General features: G+C 36.0%; 1 protein-coding gene and 1 non-coding gene across 3 annotated transcripts; both read left to right on the top strand.

Annotated features, from left to right (window-relative positions):
• The first annotated feature begins 2,175 nt into the window (after positions 1 to 2,175).
• Positions 2,176 to 15,881, top strand: LOC127652424 (HAUS augmin-like complex subunit 6). 2 transcript variants are annotated; one of them, XM_052138581.1, is made up of 16 exons: positions 2,176 to 2,498; positions 2,771 to 2,866; positions 2,938 to 3,016; positions 3,629 to 3,734; positions 3,848 to 3,992; positions 4,405 to 4,467; positions 4,774 to 4,828; positions 4,992 to 5,165; positions 5,333 to 5,526; positions 7,135 to 7,264; positions 7,513 to 7,615; positions 7,696 to 7,774; positions 7,898 to 8,042; positions 9,390 to 9,488; positions 10,197 to 10,323; positions 14,381 to 15,881. In XM_052138581.1, the coding sequence occupies exons 1-16, from the start codon at positions 2,389 to 2,391 to the stop codon at positions 15,064 to 15,066; spliced, it is 2,391 nt and encodes a 796-aa protein (XP_051994541.1). In that variant the 5' UTR covers positions 2,176 to 2,388; the 3' UTR covers positions 15,067 to 15,881. The 2 variants fall into 2 exon arrangements, with proteins under 2 accessions (XP_051994541.1, XP_051994533.1); XM_052138573.1 differs by having other exon boundaries at positions 3,602 to 3,734.
• Positions 9,985 to 10,115, top strand: LOC127619900 (small Cajal body-specific RNA 8). Its single transcript, XR_007967640.1, has one exon. It is a non-coding gene; the product is annotated as a small Cajal body-specific RNA 8 (non-coding RNA).
• Positions 15,882 to 16,097: the final 216 nt, after the last annotated feature.

Raw genomic sequence — 16,097 nt, 5'->3', positions numbered from 1 at the left:
CGATTCACTTGCATTGTATGGACCTACAGAGTGGAGATATTCTTCTAAAAAATCTTAAATTGTATTCAGCAGAAGAAAGAAAGTCATACATGTCTGAGATGGCATGAAAGGGAATAAATGATGAGAGAATTTTCCTTTTTGGGTAAACTTTCCCTTTATCATCAGTGCACTGCAGTGTAAAATTCTATCTAAAACCACAAAATAAAAATTCTAATTCTTTAATTGGAAATATTATTTGACAGACTGTATAGGATATTAAAACATTCAAAAAATAATTGGACACAGAGCAGGGCTATTTTAGTGTACTGCAAAAAAAGATTACAGCAAATGAATAATATATATATATATATATTTTTTTATAAAACATAGTTATATTACCGTTATAAACAGTTACAGCATGTAAATTATGCATTCCTCCTTTTACATTCATATACATTTTAATGTAATATATTGATTAAACAATGTATCCATATTGAAAAATACATTATTAGTAGATCTCTCAAACTGCAAACAATTACTAAACAATTGCATTTTTTTTTTTTTTAATAAAAAGTGTTTGCAGGTAGTGTGTAACAATATAGGAAGTATACACACTACCTAGCTTGTGGTGCAAGTCAAATATAGCATATTCATGAAAAACATAGATTGTTTTTTTTTTTTTTTTTTGCTTTCTTATAACATTTTTCCAAACAGATGCTGTATTCTTGGATTTCCTGGAGGATGTGTATGAAACTTGGCCCTAAACATTCCTTCTTAAATGGTTTGTTCACCAAGAAATGAAAATTATCCCATAATTTACTCACCCTCAAGCCATCCTAGGTGTATATGACTTTCTTCTTTCAGCCAAACACAATCGGCATTATATGAAAAAATATCCTTGCTCTGCATTTAAAGTTGACACTGTTAAATGTGTAATTCTTTTCCTTTCTTTCCTATTTCTTTTTAAATGCTTTATTTGAACATTCAGTTTACACTGTGGTACAACAAAATTAGTACACAACAATAAGTATTAAGAATAACAGCTTAGTTAAAGAAAACACTTAAATCAACATCCTTCCAATACAACACACATTCATTAAGAATTGAATTCCTAATACATCCTAAAACATCTTGCCAGAACATTTTAGTAAAGGGACAAAACCAAAAAAGATGAGCTACAGTTTCGTCAGAGTTGACACAGAAAGAGCAATTGGAGGAAAGATCCTTTTTTAACTTTTTTAAGTAGTGGTTTGCTGGGTAGCACTTATGAATTATTTAAAAATAAATCTATTTTACTTTATTGGTTAAAATGAAGAGATGTGGAAGCATCCACACTTTTTTCCAACAGATATTACCTACTGCATTATTCCAGTAAGCCGTTACAGGTGGTAAAGTAACAATTTCCTGCTGGAATAATGAATGGACTGATCTATTATTATGTTTGTAGGGTGAAGCAAAACACAACTCAAAGAGACTGGAAGTAGAGATTTAGCATCTCTCAATAAAACAAGAACACCTGATGGGATTGAACCCATCACTATTGCAAATTCTTTGGGAGAAACAGGAAACTGAAAATGATCTAGAAATTCCTTATGAAAACAATAACCCTTGAGAATTGATTAATTGACTAACAAAATATTTTTATCAAACCAATTCTGAAAAAATATAGATTTATTCTTGTATAAAATGTTACAGTTATTGCAAATAAAATATTTATGGGGTGAAAATTTGTGCTTGAATATCAAAGACCAAGCCAAAAGTACCTGTTTATGAAAAGCAGATAACGTTGCCTGTAATTTTTCAATTTTGTAGTTACATAACAAAAGGAAATCTAGGCCACCAAACTGAGAAAAAATATAATTGTAAAAACTTAAATGTGTTCTTATCGCTTTCCGTAGGAAGAACTGCAACGTCACAGAGGTCCCCGCCCAAATTCAATAGTCGTTTTCAATACACGAAATGCTCTTGCGCCCTTGTCCACATGGCACATGTGAACGCTGATCAGTAAAGACACTGAACGGGCTGAACATACTAAATGCGCCAATTAGAATGTACTTGACGCCATCTTGCTTCGTCCAATCAGTATTGTATAGATATCGTGAATCATCTAGTGAACGAGACTGTAGTGCAGTCTGTAGTGTAGCGTTCTAAAGTGCCCAGACGGATCCTCGGATGCTGTAAACACCCTCAAATAATTTGGCGGTTAGACGGAAGTTGCTTCGTTGTTGAATGTATGTGAACATTTTATTTAGTGTGTATTTATTGAGTCGGCATCGCCGAGGCGTAATAACGCATATTATGGAATAAATGGGTTGTAATTGTTGGTTCGCAAACCGTTTGTCCACTTAATCCGTGAGGCATACATCGTATGATTCCCCTGCCAGTTAGCCTACTACTGTAAAAGGCGAGATGTCTAAACCTCACAAAACAAACGGTAAATATTTATGGTGGTGCCTCATGAGCCTCGAATTCAGACCGGATACCGCTGCAAAAAACATCAAACATCTAAATCTGGGAATGTAAGTCAATAATCTGCCGGTTTTCTTCATAACTGAGTAGCTTGTAAAGTACAATTTGGATATGTACATAAATATGTAAACGGTATGTTTCAATAGTAAAATACCACACCTTTTGTTTTGTTTTTTATTTTACTATCAACCAGTAATTTGATGAATGATGTTTCGTAATTTTTACATGAATATTTGTATTTGTAGTATAATATACATTTATATACAGTAATTACCCCTCTTTTGAGTACTCTTATGTTTTTTTTTTATTTTTTATTTGACAGGAACATGTTTGACAAGCCAAACAAAGATGGATTCTACATTGTCAGTCAATTTTTATTCGAGAAACTCAATCCCACTCATGCGCAAGAAGTCTTCAGGTAGTTCTACTATACAACACTGTTTTGCTATCATGTCTTGCTTGTATTACTGAAATGTTTTTGTTTTATAGACATTGCTGGCCAGTTTGGGATCACAAATGTGATGCTGAGTTTCGTAAATTGACTTTGGGTTGGCTCCAAGATATAGCGGTATGTGTAATTTGTGTGCTGTTAAGAGTTTTCTGTTAGTTTTCTGTCTTTTGTATGGGTAGAGACAATTTAAGGACAAAAAAGCAAACGTCTAGAAGGATTTGCATGGGATTAGATATTAGACATCAGAGCTGTTGGCACTCCGCACTAGTCTGAGTAGTGTCCCAATGCTACTCCCCCTCTCTTACCCCTTCTTTCCTGTCTGCACTTTGCTTTCCTATAAATAAAAGCAAAAATGCCAAATAAAAAGACCCCAAAAGGTATCAGCAGTTGTTTCTGGCAAATGCAATTCAAATATTAAATGCTTTGCTAACTTAATTGATTGAGCCTTTATAGCCTGATTTTGTGTCCAACTATTAAAAAAAATAAAATGCAATGTACCCTTTTTGTTATTGTTTTATACTTTTGTTAATACACAGACTGAAAGTGTAGCATGTAAAACCAAGTTGTTATGTTTGTCTTGTTCATAATGCATGTTAATTGTAGCAAAGAAAAAGGCACATTGCAGAAACGCTAAACTAAAGAGAACGCACAGCCTTTGACTTTATATACTGTACTGAAATTACATTATCTCTGCGTTTCTAGAATGAGGAAGGTAGCTCTTTTCCCAAGGTGGCTGCATCACATTTGCTTTCCCCTTCTGGACCAAGATTTATCAACTTGATGCTCCACTTGGCTAAACATGTTATGCTGAAAACATTGAAGACATATACCACAGGTATATTATTGATAATGTTATTTTTTATTATCCAAGAATCAAATTGTGATGCTCAGGTTCAGTTTGCAGAATTTGTATGATCATGTTCTACATTTTGTCACATCAATTCGTAGATGACACATGGACTCCAGAGGCTTCTGTAGTTCCAGCAAGTTCACAGGCGTTGGAAATGAAAAGATTTCAGGTGGTGAAGAGACAATTCCAGAGAGTGACTGTAGGGCAGGACCGTCTCATTCAGGACTATCAGAGAAGAGCTAAGTGAGTGGCATTTGTTACTTTTTTCTTTTTCTATTTTTTTATCCGAATGCTTTGTATATAGTGTCTATGAAATTGTCACAGTCCTGCTGATCAATATCATCACTCTGGACAATACTGTTGACTTGGGGGTTCCGTTGTTGTCTGTAATATGGATATTGTTTGGTTTGCTTGGTTTGTTTACATGCACTTTTATGTTTGAGCATTGGCTGAAAGCGCTATATAAATTAAACAAGTTATTATTGTCACCATTATTTAGTGTTAGTAACTCAGTCAATTGCATGACACAGTCAACTGCATGTATAAATCTTTTTTAACTAGATAAAACTTGTATACATTACTAGTTGTACTCTTGTCTAATATTGAGGAATAAACAGAGAATATTATATTGACTTACAATTTGCTTTTGTTTCAGAGGTTTGGAGAAGTCTTTGAGGGACCTTGATGAAGAAGATGCCACATATGATAATAAGCTTAAGTAAATCTGCTTTAAAAATATTTTACTTGGCTTAACTTGATTGAAATAAATTAAAATTGCACAGATGGGGAGCCTGGGTAGCTCAGCGAGTAAAGAATCTGCACAGGTTGGAATCCAGGCGTGCTGAATGACTCCAGTCAGGTCTCCTAAGCAACCAAATTGGCACGGTTGTTAGGTAGGGTAGAGTCACATGGGGTAACCTCCTCGTGACATTCCAAATTGGGGAGAAAATATAAATAGAACATTTGCACAGATGATTTTTTATCATTTTTACTTAATTTAAAGCAATATGTTTCTTGTTTGTAGAGAACACAACAGTAACGCAGATTTGCAGGGAGACATTCTTGCAAAAAGTCAAAAGGTTTGCACAAAATGTCATTGCTCACTTCTCATTTGCTTTATTAATAACAGCTTGATAATTGTATTACTAATATTGCTCCAATTTGACATTCTAATATCTCCAGTACCACTCCTTCAATTTTTCTGGTTTATATTGGCTTGTTTATGGTGGTTATTTTTCTCAGGTGCGAGGCCTTTGGGCTGAGACAGACAGTGTCTTATCTACCCTTGAAGGAGAGCAAGCAGTAGTGGAGAGTGTGATCCGTGGACAGGTAGACCAGTACACCTTGGATGGGAAAGACCTGAATGTAAAGATACCTACAGTTCTACGTGATAGAATGGAGCGGCTATCACACCAGGTGAGTGGTACAGGGGGGAAAAAGGCAAAGAAATATTTTTTAATATAGATAAACATGAATCATTCTAAACAAATGAGAAATGACACAAGTGATTTCTTTCTTAATTGGTCAGTATTTGTATTTTGGTGTTTAATGAAACTTGATGATGTCTCTCTTTGTGTCATTAGTCCAGTGTCGGGAGCTTGTTTGAGGGCGGAAAGCCTGTGCTTGTGCGTTTGCTGGAACTTCTAAATGAAGGATTAGGAATTCTCAGTGAAGAGAGGAAAAGGATTATAAGACCCACTACACAATTCAGTCACCAGGCCCTCCAGGATCAAGCTGTCCTTTTCAGTCGCTCCAGAGAGAATCTCATGTTTATAAGGTACCAGAAAAAAAATGCTTCTGTCTTTACTGTCTCCTTTTCTTTTTAAACATTTAGGATATTATTTTTAAGTCATTGTTAAGTAAAAAATTATTACTCCTAGTATCAGACAAACTAGGATTGTTAATCCAGGACAACATGCTGATAACTATAAAAACTCACACATTTTAAAAACCCAACAACACAAGAAATGCGTTTATGAGTTTTTGACATAAAAACATTAATAGACATACACAAAAGACATGGAAACATTGAATAAGTCACCAGTAAAAAAATTTGCATAGCGAGATCAGGGTAATGGGCAAAAATGTAGGAGTTTTTGCTTAAACTGTTTACAACCCAACTAAAGAACACAAAATACAGAATTAAGGCATTTACGTGACCTCATGTTGTTGGTTTATTAAGCATAATCAGTAAAGATTGTGCATGTAAGTGCGCTTCTTAGGCCTTATTCATGAAACATGAGCATTTGTGTGCAAATAAAATTTTCACGCAAATTATCCCATTGAATTGAATAATTAAGCCCCAGTGTCACATTAAAAGGGATAGTTCAACCAAAAATGAAACTTCTCTCATCATTTACTCGCCCTCATGCTATCCCAGATGTGTATGACTTTCTTCTGCTGAACAAATACAAAGATATTTAGAAAAATATCTCCGCTCTGTAGGTCCATACATTATGTGAATGGTGGCCAAACTTTTGAAGCTCTGAAAAGCACATAAATGCAGGATATAGTTAATCCATAAGACTCCAGAGATTTAATACGTCTTCTGAAGCGATCCAATCGGTTTTGGGTAAGAAACAGATTCAAATGTAACTCCTTTTTCACTATAAGCCTTGACATCTGCAGTCTCTTTGCCAATCACGATTTCAAGCTCAAATTCACAACCTAGCACCATCTATTACTCTGTGTATGCGTCAAGCGCTAGAAAGTGTAATCGAGCTTGAAATCATGATTGTGCCTCGAGACTGCAATGGCAAGATGCACAGTGAAAAGGGAGTTATTTTTTGGTCTGTTCTGACTCAAAATCGATTAGATCACTTCAGAAAACATTAATTAAACCACTGGATTCATATGGATTTCCTTTATGTGCTTTTTGGAGCTTAAAAAAGTTTTGGTCAATATACACTTGCATTATATGGGCCCATTGAACTGATATATTCTTCTAATAATCCTTGTTTTTGTTCTGCAGAAGAAAGTCTTACACATCTGGCATGTCGTGAGGGTGAGTAAATAGTGATTCGAATTTTCTTTTTTGGGTGAACAATCCCTATAAAGTTTGACTGTGAGCTTCTGATTTGATTCATGTGTTGGCAATTAAAATATGTGACCACACCCTCTGGGTCCACACCTGAATTATAAAGCCCTTAAAAATAGTGAAGGGATAGAATTACTTTTGACTTGATGCTTTTACCAGTTATTCAGCTACATAAGACAATAATCGTTATGTTTCATTTTGTCACTTGATGAAGTTTTTAGTGTCTGGAAGGTAAAACTTATGACCATCCTCTTAACTCATTCATTTTAGGACTCCGGATTACATTTTCTTTTAGATATTTTCACGTATTTTTAGGTTGGTTTTATTTGCTTTTTCATTCTCTTCCAGGCGTAAACTGATCAAAGAGGATGCACCAGAAATCAAGAGCTCCATTAGGAGGCTGGAAGAGGACTGGGAGAGGAAGTGGGCAGAGTGTTTGATAAATACACCTCTCACCCCTTTCATAAAAGAAGAACCCGTAAGCCTCATTTTTGATAAGCATTATGATTTTAAATCTTGGCTGTGAATCACTGTTTCCTTTATTTCTGGCCATAGAGTTTACTTCATGTTTCTGAAACCCTTTGCTGTGACCAAATTACAAAGCATTACTCACACACCGTATGCTTACGATCTTGTCACTTTAATCATTTACTTTGGTTTGGTGCATTTTAATAATTCTCTTACTCTGAAAGACTTGTTTCTGACTTGTCTCTGTAATTGTAACAGGTTCTTGACTTTGTCTCCCCTATGGCACCACTCTCATTTGAGCCAGCTTCTGAGGCTAGCTTTAAGGCTAGCATCCTCTCCCAATATTCCAGTATGCCAACTGGTAAGTAAAAAATTTGGGATTGTATTTTGTATCAATTTTTTTATATCTCTGATGCAAATGTCATTTTTTTTCTCTTTCAGGACTGCTAGAGCAGACTTCTAAAAGAAAACCAGAGGTGACTGAGAAAACGGAAGTCCACCTGAAGCCTGAAGAGAAGAAGTAACAGAGCTCTTCTGTTTTTGACCATTTGGAAAGAAAAGAGGAGAAAAATGACTTTAATCTTTAGCATCTTTCTATAGAAATACTCTGTTACTGTAACCTTCCCTTCCAATTTCTCAACAGCACTTCATTGCCAACTGAAGATAATGGAGTTCTGCTTTTCTCTGACTGCTGCTTTTCCCCCAAACAAGCAACTTGTGATGCTCCACTGTGTGAAAATTCCTTGATCAAATTTCAGTCTGTTGTCCAGACACCCAGTCCCGTACAGGTATTTTTTTCTGGTTAAGATCTGTACTTTTTGCTCCTTAGATGTAATTTATTAATCACTGAAAAGAAATTAATAAATGTAAACTGGCTGCAACATCAAAATTGTGTGCACATAATACAAGGGTTCTGTAAAAATCAGTTTGTGCTCGTTTTTTTTATGTCCCTTAACAGAAGCATTTTTCTGGATCACAAAAACTATGTAGAATTAAAAACGTAATTCCAGTAAATCAATCGCCACAATGGACATTGTTAAATTGTCTATTCCACATAGTTTGAGAAATATTCTGGGTTCATTAAAAGTTCATGGAGATTATTAGAAAAGATTAGCAGAGATGGGCCACTTCTATTAAAATGAATGGGAGAAATTGGAATGCTCAACCATGGAGCTCTGAACACCCAATGGTCAATGGATGTAGAAAGGAAGTCTCACCTTAAAGTTAAAAGAGCCAATCACCTTTTAGATACAGACATCCCCTATCAATAAACTCTTGAACTCGCATGCGCATTAGCTATAAAAGCCAGGAAAATTGTCTTTTAATGTAATATGAGGTAAAGAATCGCAATTTATTGTTATTGTCAGTATTGTTAGATTTTATTGCTGATTTGAAAATATGTTCTTTGATTATAATCTTGACCAACTGTTTTTGAGATTTTGGTCTTTGTCAATTCAAGTAGATAGGAGTTGTGCTGGCATGACTGGAAATAGCCTCCCGAGAGCGTTCCAAAAATGGCTGACAGTGGACCGACTTGCTAGAAAGACTTTGAGATTGAGCTCAATCGACAGCATTTGTGGCATAATATTGATTAACACAAAACAATATTTTGATTCGTCTTTCCTTTTCTTTAAAAACAAGCAAAAATGAAGGTTACAGTGAGGCACTTACAATGGAAGTGAATAGGGCCCATTTTTGAAGGGTTTAAAGACAAATGTGAAGCTTATAATTTATAAGTTCATTAATTCTTCTGTGAAAACACATGTATTATGAGCTGTAAAGTTGTCAACAAATCCTAAAATTACTGTAGAAATTACAGTACATCATCATGGCAACAAAGTTGTAAAATTGGCTTTACACAGAAAAGGTTAGCAAGCGATTTGATCACTAAAATCCTGGTAACACACACATTGTTTATGTCTTATGGCTAACCCTATTTTTGAAATGGTGAATATGTTAATGTTCATGAATTGGCCCCATTTACTTCCATTGTATGTGCCTCACCTAGATTTTTGCTTTTTTTTGTGGTTATCAATATTGTGCCACAAATGCTGTTGAGCTTAACTTGTATTGAACCCGGAATATTCCTTTTTAATGTTCTTTAACATGTTATAATTTGCATTTTTCTCCCGTAGGCTAGCCACAGGAAAACTCTGCTCTCAAAGACAAAGACCTCTGTCATGAAGAATAAGGCACAAATTCTAGATTTGGAATGTGACAACTTGGCAAGTCAAGTACGTGTTTGATGTGTTTCAAGTGCATAGGGAAAACCTGGGTGAACCTAGAATACATTGCATAGGGATTCTATTGATTCACTCATAAGAGGCAGTGTTGAGTTGTAGATGTGAAATATGCCACATACCACAGATTAGGGCTGGGTACAAATATTTTTCGATAATAAACCTATTTATTATAAAATCCTGATATTTGATCTTTTACTTTAAAGTTTACTTGAGTTTTGTTTGTTGATTTATAAAAACTGGTAGATAAATAGCCGTTTTGCAACTGCATTGCTTGATCCCTGTGGTTAATATTTGAAATTTTCATAATGGATGACAAGAAGGTTACCTGTATAATTTACAGCATTAGCGAAGACAGAATTGCTTTCATTTGTAAACAAAATGGACATAACTTATATACCGAAATTAATCTGAATTTTTTTGGAATGTAATTCGATTACCACAGATAGTTGAAAACTTGATGATAATGAGTGTGTTGTAGGTTTTGCTCTGGGAAACTGATACATGGGCAGTCCTGAGCAGTGCTTTGCCCATCACAAGTTTTCCCTATATCAAACCTGCTCTCTGATGACCGGTGCGAACTGAGGGAAATCGCCACGGACAGATACGGGGCAGACATTCCTTTGCTTGAATTATCCAAGCAATGAAAAAAACAAATGGAAAAAAAGGGTAAAAGTTTTCATTGCCTTGTTTGATTGTTAGGTTGCAGAGGCTGTGATCATGAGTCCAGTAAATGAAAGGAGGGATGTGGACCTGGGGCAGTTACTGAATTCCATATCTGACCCCTTTTCGACTAGGAAGCAGCTGTGCCGTACACCTGAAAGTCTAAGTATGTTTTCTCTTTAAAGGAATACTTCACCCAACATTACGATTCTCTCATCATTCACTCACTTTCATGTTGTTCCAAATCAGTATGACTTTCTTCTGCAGAAAACAAATGAAGATATTTAAAAAAAAATTAGGTGCTTTTATCCATATAATGCAAGTTAATGGGGATCAAAACTTTAAAAATCCAAAAATCATGTAAAGGTAGCTTAAAAGTAATACATCCAATTGGATTGTTATATTCCATGTCTTTGTGTGAGAAACAGACTGAAATATCATTATAAGTCTTTACATCCGGCCCAATTAGAAAATAGTGCAGGTTTCAAGGCGGTAATGCTTTGATGCTGCATAGGATTTCCAGTTACTCAAGTACAGTTTCATTACACATCAAAAAGTTTATTTTTTTTGTTGTGTAATGTTTATTGACTGTTTGATTATCAGTTTGCAAAGGCTGTAAACATGTACAGCATGAACTAAGGGTAGAGTGACCATGCATGGTATTTTCTCTGAAAAAAAGCATCCGGCTGGGATTCCAAAATTGGCAAAAAAAAAATTGGCTTAATCTGCATATTGTGCTCTCTCCATTTAGGACTATCATACATTTGTGTATCTGATGCCTCAAAATCACATTTTATATGTTCACGTGTCCTCATTTATTCTGGCTGAAACGGCAGAGCATCCACTATTTCAAAGCACTTTTGTTTTACACATACACTATCTTGCCCGCTCTCTTTCTCTGCGCACGCCAGAGTACTCTGCTGCTCTCATCCATAAAAATCAATATCGTAAGGACACTTAAAGTACATTCTCCAACTCTGTGAATAATTAAATACACCTGTTTCATCAGACTCACACTTGCCACCCATTGCTATTTTTAATTTGATGTCGAATATACACTCCCCAGCCACTTTATTAGGTACACCTGTACATCTACTTATTCATATGATTATTTAATCAGCCAATTGTGTGGCAGCAGCGTAATGTATAAAAGCATGCAGATATGGGTCAGGAGCTTCAGTTAATGTTCACATCAACCATTAGAATTGGGAAAACATTTGATCTCTGTGATTTAGACCATGGCATGATTGTTAATGCCAGACAGGCTGGTTTGAGTATTTCTTTAACAGCTGATCTCCTGGGAAGTTAACGCACAATCACAACACAGCCCTCTATATTGTGAGTAAATCACTTGCATATGCGAATAAATTTTGCACTATACGACCAAAAAACGTCTGTTATTAGCCACTGGCAAGTAAATATTAACATTTAACTCGCCAGTGATAGAGTTGTGTAGAGTCGAAGCACCGAGGCCCTTTTACTGAATGAAAAGCAGTTGATTAAGAAGCTGGATTCAGCCTCCTCTTTCCCTGCATGCTGTCTCATGAGCGCGCAGGAAAAAGCACTTGTTTCATTCAGTTGAACTCCGAGCATCTCAGGGAACCTCACCATGTATGTCACAAGAGCAGCTCTCTTGAGAGCGTGTGAAGATGAACCACTTCTCAAGTGCTCTGTGCACGCCATCTATAGAGGCTTGCACCAAACTCCCGCGAAACTATGACAAGGTATAAATATATTAATTTTGTGAACACCAAGCGCTCCTGTTTCACTTAATGGCCATGTAATGGCAAATGTCTGTGGTCATTTTGGGTTTATTCACACAGTGTTAATAACACGCAGTGAGGAGATGCCCTTCTCTATTTCTGTGGAGATGATAAAATGCAAGAAACAGAATCTCAAAAGTCTTCCATCACGAGAAATGAGGGCTTGTGAGATAATCCGAGAGCCTTAAAATAATGTGGGAAGGGAAGAAATTAAGGCAGAAATATTTTACTATTGCATAATATAATAGCTATACAGGTTGGCTGGGTTTCAAATGAAAACAAAACATTGAAAGTCCAATGGATCAAAAGTAAATCGTACAAATAAGAGAGATTTATTTTAGTTACTTAGACATATTTGATAATTAAAATATTATGTTAATTATTTAACATTTTATACTTTTATATTTGACTGTCATTCATATGTTTTTGAAGCCTGAAAAGGATATCATATACTCTTATTATTTGACCCAAACACAATTTTTATAAATGACATTGTTGTGTACATGAAGCACACATAGTGAGTTTGTATGGTACTTAATCGTCATATTCGTGAAACATCTAAAACAGGCAATTAATCGTCATGGGGCAGTGGCTCAGCGGTTAAGGCTCTGGGTTACTGACCAGAAGGTCAGGGGTTCAAGCCCCAACACCACCAAGACACCACTGTTGGGCCCTTGAGCAAGGCCCTTAAACCTATCTGCTCCAGGGGCGCCGTATCATGGCTGACCCTGCACTCTGACCCAGCTTAGCTGGGATATGTGAAAAATAAATAATTTCACCATGTATATGCAGAAATGTATGTATAATGTGTGACAATTGATAAATTAAATTTAAATTAATCGCAATTATTTGTTTGACAATTGTCAGACAAATTTGAATATCGTGACCCCTAATTTACATTATTTAGGTTGTTACCTTGTGAATTGTTTTGTTAAAAATGTGCCAAAAAAGTTTCAAACCATGACAACAGCTTATAAAAATGCAATTTCATGACATCATATAAATTGATAGAATGTGAAATTTGTAAATTTTTAAAAAGCTAAAATGTGATTTAAAATCTAAATAAATAAAATTACTATATTGGGTGATATATGAAGAGGCCCCCTTTTTCAGTTTGCTTAATATTTTTTTTTTAGTTACATGTCGTCAAAAGTCTGGCGAGTAAAAACAAAAATTTACTATGACAATTCTTTCTTCAACATGATCATAGAGTGTTGCAACAGGATGTTTACAACAGTGTAAAGAGAATGGTGTGAAAAACAAAACATCCAATGAGTGGCAGATCTGTGGGCAAAAATGGCTTGTTAATGACAGAGGTCAGAGGAGAATGGCCAGACTAGTCCAAGCTGACCGGAAGGTAACGGTAACAAAAAATAAACGTGTTACATCAGTGCTATGCATAAAAGCATTTCTGATTGTATAACATATTGAACATTGAGGCAGATTGTCTACAATAGCAGAGGACCCCTCCAGGTACCACTACTGTCAGCTTAGAACAGGAAACTGTGGCTGCAGTGAGCACAGTTTAACCAAAACTGGACAGTAGATGGTTGGATATAACATCGCCTGGTCTGACAAATCTGGATTTCTGCTGAGGTACACAAATTGTAGGCCCACTGCAACCTCATTTTGCTGCTCTTGGCTGACAGAAGTGAAACCCAACGTGGTCTTCTGCTTTTGTAGCCCATCTGCCTCAAGGTTCGACATGTTGTGCATTCTGAGATGCTATTCTGCCCACTACAATTGTACAGAGGGGTTATGTGAGTTACCGTAGCTTTTCTGTCAGCTCGAACAATTCTGACCATTCTCTGTTGACCTCTCATCAATAAGGCATTTTCATCCACAGAACTGCCACTCATTTGTGGTTTTGTTTTTCACACCATTATCTATACACTCTTAAGACTGTTGTATGTGAAAATCCCAGGAGATCAACAGTTACAGAAATACTCAAACCAGCCCGTTTGGCACCAACAATCACTGAGATCACATTTTTCCCCCATTCTGATGGTTGATTAACCTCATTAACTGAGGCTGCTGACCCATATCTGCATGATTTTATACATTAAACTGCTGCCACACGATTGGCTGATGGAAATGGAAACTTAATCCATTAGATATTTGTAGCGCAACTGCTGTGAGTGACCTGTACACTGGCACTTGTGTGTCAATGAAGTCCGAAAATACAATGAAAAAGAACACCAGTTAGGCAATGTGAGGGGAGACACAAGCCCTGTGTCTCATTCACATACTATCCATACTAAATATGTGATAAGCACAAAACGCCAGCCGAAGGAGAGTTTGTCATAAAAATTGTATCTTCAGATGAGTTCAGGCGGACTGAAAATTGTTACTTGTTATAAACATTACACATTTTTTTTTTTTTTTTATGCATCTGATCTATTATATATATGTGTGTGTGTGTATGTGTGTGTGTTTTTTTTCTCTCTCTCTCTCCATAAGTTAAGGATGTGAGAAGTTCATGGAGAAAAGCAGTTGAGGAAGGCACAGTTGAGAAAAAACAAGCATTCTGGAATCGACATGACAGCCTCTCTTGGCTCAAGAGTTCCCCAACCAAAGAAGAGATGAACAGCCCTTTCCACAAACCAAGTCCAGAGCCTTCTCTCGTATTTGACTCTACAGCTACCATTGCCCAGTGCACTTCTGTCCAACAGGGAGTTTCTCTCCACTCAACTGTGTCATGGGATGCCTCACAGCTGGAGGCTCTTGACAGCCAAAGCTCAAGTGATGTTATTAAATTTAGCATTGCTCAAGAAGAGCTCCCAGAACTTTTTGACGATGATGTGTCGTTCAACAGCGATGGATCGGTTGAGATCCACATCGATAAGAAAAGCGATCAAGAACTGCCACCGATTGCATCACATTCTCCTCTTGGAGAATTTCCCCTGCATATGGCTCAGATGTGCTTGGAGGCCACCTTAGATAAAGCCTCTTTCAAGGACACAAGCTTTGAGAAGTCTGATTTCAGGTCCCCGGTACATTCAGGGAAAAGCCCAGGTTTGAACCACTGGGCTCGAGATGAGAGGCTATTCTCTCTTGATTTGGATAAGCTTGAGAGTATTTCCCCCCCTCTGTCAGAGAAACTCGCCCTGCCCAGTTTGGTGAACTTAACTCTAGATGAATACTAATGTATATTTAAAGGTATGTTTGGGTTTATTACAAGTTAAGCCCAATCAACAGCATTTGTGGCATAATGTTATTACCACAAAAATAAATTTGGGCTTTTGAATCCCTCTCTTTTTTTTTTTTTAAAAAAGCAAAAGTCGGGGTTATGGTTCAGCACTTACAAAGGAAGTGAATGGGATCAATACATAAATGCTCATTCTTCCTGTTTCAAAAGTATAGCCACAAGAAGTAAACAAATTGTGTTAACATAATTTTAGTGTGAAAATCACTAAAATTGTATAACTTTGTTGCCATGAAGACCTAATGCTGAAACAACAATTTAACAACTTCACAGCTCAAATAATACAGAAGTTTTAACAGAAGAATTGATGCAAAATGTATAAGCTTCAAATTTCTGCCTTTTAAACTCTCCAAAAATGTGCCCTGTTCACATCCCTTGTAAGTGCCTCACTGTAATTATTTTATTTTTTATTTTTTTAAGAAAAGGTGGACAAGTCGATTTTTATGGTGATCTACATAATGCTACAAATGCTGTCTTGTGACCTTAACTTGTATTGATCCAGTAATTTTTGTTTAATTAAACGACTGTAATTGTTTACTTACTAGGATTGATACAATAGTATCTGTCAAAATGAATTTACTCTTTCTTAATGTACTTGACTTTAGATTTACTTGGCCTAATCATAAGGATTTGTTGATCATATGTGAATACTTATAAAATGTATACTAAAAACATTTAGTACGTACAAACTAATTCAATTGTGCACTAATGTAAGTTAAATATTGACAATGTTTGTGTTGCATCTTTTGTAATAAATATTTTTTTTTGCAAACGATCTTTTTATATTTGTGTGTTGTGGTTCGTCGAATTTATTAGCAGTAAGAAACTACAAGCATAAGGATATTGACCAGAACGTTTTTTGTGCTGTAAAGTGGGTATATCCGTATTAAGCCATCTGTTACTCATGGCGCGCACTTGTCTTTAGATAGGGGGCATAAGCAGGCAGTGCAGAGCGGAAGGCAGCGAGATAGA

This window comes from Xyrauchen texanus, chromosome 2 (genome assembly GCF_025860055.1).
Source record: "Xyrauchen texanus isolate HMW12.3.18 chromosome 2, RBS_HiC_50CHRs, whole genome shotgun sequence".
NCBI classification, from domain to species: Eukaryota; Metazoa; Chordata; class Actinopteri; order Cypriniformes; family Catostomidae; genus Xyrauchen; species Xyrauchen texanus.
This window is presented reverse-complemented; position numbering and strand designations above follow the sequence as displayed.